Consider the following 1,905-nt stretch of genomic DNA (forward strand, 5'->3'; position numbering starts at 1 on the left):
AATATTGATTTCCTGTGTCGGCAAAGAGAGAGATACTCTGTTTTCTATCTAATAATCATTTGCATGCTTCATGATTATGTCAGTTAATTCCATGAACGACTTCTCTACGGGCATTGCGCGGTGGCGAAGCTTGATAGTCAACTCAGACAGTTCATCTTGTGATGAACGTCAAATCGACATGGAGAAGAACAAATATAATATAATATAATATGATATGATAAGAGAATATATATGTCTTGCAACAGTACTTCCGTACTGCTATAATATAATATAATAATAGAATATATATTTCTTTTAACATCCGTTGGATATCATAATGCTCGTGAATAATCATAGTTGAAATCTGCTTGATCCTCGGGCTTTTCATCAGCAATGGAAGTATGTTCACCCTTTTATTTTTCGACTCGTATCTTTGAGTATTTCGACCAAATAATTTCCAACATCAGAATCCCGAATGTCAAAATCATTCCATAGCCTATAGTGAGATAAGCGGTGTAACATTCAATGGTGCCGACGCCAACGAATTTCTTCTGATTGCTACATAGGGGCTTCCCATTGCACAATATATTGATATAGCGTTGTCTTAAACCCGTTTCCTTCAGCCTGAGTCCCCTGCAGTATTTTATTATATATATTTTCTATAATGGCAGACGGTACTGATGCATAGTATTAGTCATTACTGAGCACAACAATCGATTTTATTACCGAATTTACTTCCATGACTTTCATGACACTATCAATACTTTACTCTCACGTTATAATCACTTTTTGAATTACGCACTACGGGTGTTCGCCTGTGTTTACTAGGATTTCATCTCCGAGTGTTTCGAAGCTGTGGTCTTGGTTGGATGTGGGTGAACTTGCAGTAGATGGCAATCGCCGATCCTCTAGTTCGTCAGTGGCATCAGCAGTTCTCGTATCACATCTGGAGAAATTTTAGGACTTAGAATACTTTTAGTAATGGGTGATTGGAATTTACTTTTTGAACCAGAACACTTCACACAAGAATATCATTAGTGCGGCAGCTAATCCGTAAGCTATAACCAGGTAAGCAGCGTAACAGTCGATGGTTCCAACACTCATAAATTTTTTCTGGTTGGTGCAGGTGGGCTTTTTGTGATATATCCTATCAACGAAACGTTGTGTGAGACCTGTTTCCTCCAGCCATATTCCGCTAAGAAGAAATACAATTCATTTGGAGCGTGAGTACACGGAGAGAAAAATTCTTTAAAAATTACGTGTCTGTTCCATAACGTGCCAGTCAAAACAGTATTCAGTAAAAATTACGGAACAGTTACGCATTTTTTCACTGAACGTTCCGTACTTTTTGGTGAACGTTCTGGACTTTTTTCGGTAAGTCCACTGAAAAAGTGCGTAACTGTTCCGTAATTTTTACTAAATATTGTTTTGACTGGCAGGTTACGAAACAGGCACGTAATTTTCAACGAATTTTTCTCTCCGTGTACATACGTAAAGTCACTCTAGTTTAGTCTTTAGAAGTTATTAGTTTAGTTTAACTTAGTTTAGTCTTTTAGAAGTTTTCGATGAAAGCACATGATTTTCTATTGATTTTTTCAGATTACTTCTGAGAATATTACCCAACTCTGAAGATTTCTGCATACGGCGATCGATGTCTGATCGTAAATGTTGGATCCGACGTGTAAAAATAATCGATTTCCTCGAATCCACACTTCTCGTCTTCGGCGTAAGTACTCTTTACTACATCATAGCCCATAGTTAGGTCAGTGTGGATAGCAAACATTCCAGTTCTCACTTTTTCGAGACCTTCTTCGACAGTCATGTACGGCGTTTTGAGATCTCTGATCCGTCGTTCGTAAAATTCCTTCCTCAGAGGATCCTCGAATTTCTGAGAATTCAAAACATCAGAACACTAAGTATTGAAAA

The 1,905-nt window shown here is 37.6% G+C and overlaps 2 protein-coding genes across 2 annotated transcripts in view; both read right to left on the reverse strand.

Moving 5' to 3' along the window:
- The window catches only part of LOC105265262 (uncharacterized), a 3,715-nt gene extending 2,986 nt beyond the window's left edge, over positions 1-729 (reverse strand). Inside the window, exon 1 of the mRNA XM_011302668.1 lies at positions 706-729. Within this exon, the coding sequence (XP_011300970.1) occupies positions 706-729 (24 nt within the window). The remainder of the gene's footprint in view (positions 1-705) is intronic.
- Positions 730-745: 16 nt separating this feature from the next.
- Positions 746-1,905, reverse strand: part of LOC105265264 (uncharacterized) — a 7,004-nt gene continuing 5,844 nt past the window's right edge. Inside the window, exons 10-12 of the mRNA XM_011302669.1 lie at positions 1,599-1,867; positions 980-1,174; positions 746-925 (exon numbers count right to left, since the gene is read on the reverse strand). Coding sequence (XP_011300971.1) covers positions 781-925; positions 980-1,174; positions 1,599-1,867 — 609 coding nt within the window. The 3' untranslated portion in view covers positions 746-780. The remainder of the gene's footprint in view (positions 926-979; positions 1,175-1,598; positions 1,868-1,905) is intronic.

This window comes from Fopius arisanus, unplaced genomic scaffold (assembly GCF_000806365.1).
Source record: "Fopius arisanus strain USDA-PBARC FA_bdor unplaced genomic scaffold, ASM80636v1 scaffold00028, whole genome shotgun sequence".
NCBI classification, from domain to species: Eukaryota; Metazoa; Arthropoda; class Insecta; order Hymenoptera; family Braconidae; genus Fopius; species Fopius arisanus.